Below are 2,972 nucleotides of genomic sequence, written 5' to 3' on the forward strand. Positions count from 1 at the left end.
CGGGGCCCCACCTGGCTTGGCCATGCTTTTCCGGACCGCCACGGGGTCCTTCCTTTTCCACTTCTGGAGCTCCTCCTGCATCTTGTCAATCTTGGCCGGGTTGAGGGCCCACAGGCAGCCCTTCCGGGAGGAGCTGCCCATCTTGTTCTCCACTTTCTCAAAGCATTTGTTCAGGGACAGGTTGTGCCGGACGGAGTTTTTCCAACCGTCGGGAGCCGTCTAGACAGGGACAAACACAGGAAACACAGCAGTTCAGACGGCTGCAATTTTGAGGGACAGTTGGCCTAGGCCAGGGATCTTCCAACATGGCCCTTGGATGACTTGTGGACTTCAACTCCCAGAATTCCTCAGCCAGGAATTCTGGGAGTTGAAGTCCACAAGTCATCAAAGGGCCACATTGGAAGACCCCTGGATTAGGGATTCAATAGTGAAGGCACCAGGCTAGAAATCAGGTGGTTGTGAGTTCTAGTCCTGCCCTGGGCATGAGAGCCAGTTGGGTGACTTTAGGCTGGTCCCCCTCCCTTTCCTTGTTTTCAGTTTCTTTTTTAAAAGAAATGTATTTAGTTCTATTCATTTATAACATAATGATGATGTTCCCTAGTTGGGTCATGAAATGTCTGCAAGAAAACCACCAAGCTCACAGACCACAATACTCCTCCTCCTCCTCTTCCTCCTCCTCCTCCTCCTCTTCCTCCTCCTCCTCCTCCTCTTCCTCCTCTTCTCTCCCCTCCCCCTCCTCCTCCTCCTCTCCACAAACCTTCTAGCGCTGATGATGTTACCTAGTTGGGTAATGAAATGTCTGCAAGAAAACCACCAAGCTCACAGACCACAATACTCCTCCTCCTCCTACTCCTCCTCCTCTTCCTCCTTCTCTTCCTCCTCTTCTCTCCCCTCCCCCTCCTCCTCTCCACAAACCTTCTAGCGCTGATGATGTTACCTAGTTGGGTAATGAAACGTCTGCAAGAAAACCACCAAACTCAGAGAGCACCAAGGGCCCCACAGTCCTCCTCCTCCTCCTCCTCCTCCTCCTCCTCCTCCTCCTCCTGCTGTTCTGGACTCCCTTCCAGGATGCTTCTAGAAACAGCAGAGGCACTTTCTGCTACTCCCAAAGATACACCTGTCTGCATCATTTAGGACCTGAAAATGCTCGCCCCGTAGAACTGGCGATGCTGAGGTTGTTGTTGATACAGATTGTCCCTGTGGCTTTTTAAATCTCACAATAATAAGAAGGAATAAGTCATAATGATGACCGAAAATCATCAGGTGACGGGACAGAAGCTTGCATGGCGGGGCCTGTTGACGAATCAATGAACAGGGTGCCTTAAAGGCCAGGGGTCCTGAAATCCCAACTCTTAAACCCAACTAGCGAACGCTCTTGGATAGACACGGCGACAATATACTTACACAGGGGTCCCCAACCTTGGCCACTTTATGACTTGTGGACTTCAACTCCCAGAATTCCTCAGCCAGCATGGCTGGCTGAGGAATTCTGGGAGTTGAAGTCCACCAGTCTTAAAGTGGCCAAGGTTGGGGACCCTTGTACTAACAGATGGGTCCAATCTGAGATGGGGGCTGGACTAGATGACCCTGTTTCGATGAACACAAACACACGTCAGCAACCCGGAACATTAGGAAAAGGAAAGAGGCCAACAAAAACAACTTTATCAAAAGGTGCCTGACTACTCAACCCACTGCAGCACAATCAACACAAACTGCGAAAGGGGTAACGCTGCCACACATCAAAAATATCTCAGAAACAACCAACAAACCAGCCACACACAGCATCACCGTAGCGACAAAGCCCTCCAAAGCCTCCTAAGTAAATCGAAAGACCCAGACAGTTCCGGTTTACCAGTGGAACTGCTTGCCACCAGAAGTTGTGGGTGCTCCATCGCTGGAGGCTTTTAAGAGATTGGACAGCCATTTGTCTAGAATGGAACAGGGTCTCCTGCTTGAGCAAGGGGTTGGACTAGATGACCTCCAAGGTCCCTTCCAACTCTGGTATTCTGTTATAAAGCACACCCATGGACACCAACTAGGAATCTGAAGACGGGGTGAAAACTCCTTAATTTCACAATATATGGACAGATTTAATCAGTGGGAAATATACCACTAGAGAATTCCTGGAAGCCTGGCGCGCAGCCAAGCCGGCCATCCACAGGCACACAGAGATAAACAACATTTACATGCCATTCCAGAGAGACAAAAAGGAAAGCAAAGGACCAAAACACATCCTCATCTGTGATCAACTCCCAGATAAGCAGAGATCAACAGAAAGATTAAGGTTAGATCAAACATCCAGAAGTAAACAACACCCCAGTCAAGGAACTACCAAACTCAGACAAACAAGCTAACAGTAAACCACAGCCTACTCAAGGAACCACCAAGAATACTCCCACCAGCACTGACAGGGCAAGTCACTTGCACATAAACAGAGAGCAGCCGCCCTCCCCTTCTAGCACCGGTGATGTTATCTAGTTTGGTTATGAAACGTCTGCAAGAAAACCACCCAGCTCAGAGGGCATACAAATAATTATGATAAGTTATGGAAAAAAGTTCAAAAGGATTTGATGGAGTGGAAGAAATTACAGCTATCATTACTGGGAAGAATTGCAGTGATAAAAATGAATGTTCTCCCAAAGTTTCTTTTTTTGTTCCAGATGATACCTGTTTTAAAAAAGGATTCAAATTTGGAAGAATGGCAAAGAGGTATCAATAGATTCATATGGCAGGGGAAAAAACCTAGGGTAAAATTTAAAATTTTGCAAGATGGACGGGAAAGAGGGGGACTTAAAGCCCCTAATTTAAAATTATATTATGAAGCAGTGGTATTAACTTGGATTAGTGATTGGATTAATTTAACTAATAGAGATATTTTGATACTTGAGGGTTGGGATTTATATTATGGATGGCATGCTTACTTATTTTTTGATAAGAAAATTGATCGGGTTTTTAAATCTCATATTTTAAGG

At 46.7% G+C, this 2,972-nt stretch overlaps 1 protein-coding gene across 1 annotated transcript in view; it reads right to left on the reverse strand.

Moving 5' to 3' along the window:
- Positions 1-219, reverse strand: part of LOC107300212 (forkhead box protein N1-like) — a gene marked incomplete at its 5' end in the record, with an annotated part of 6,262 nt that extends 6,043 nt beyond the window's left edge. Inside the window, one exon of the mRNA XM_029286961.1 lies at positions 12-219. Within this exon, the coding sequence (XP_029142794.1) occupies positions 12-219 (208 nt within the window). The remainder of the gene's footprint in view (positions 1-11) is intronic.
- Positions 220-2,972: the final 2,753 nt, after the last annotated feature.

This window comes from Protobothrops mucrosquamatus, unplaced genomic scaffold (assembly GCF_001527695.2).
Source record: "Protobothrops mucrosquamatus isolate PMUCROS unplaced genomic scaffold, P.Mucros_1.0 scaffold6384, whole genome shotgun sequence".
Classification (NCBI taxonomy): Eukaryota; Metazoa; Chordata; class Lepidosauria; order Squamata; family Viperidae; genus Protobothrops; species Protobothrops mucrosquamatus.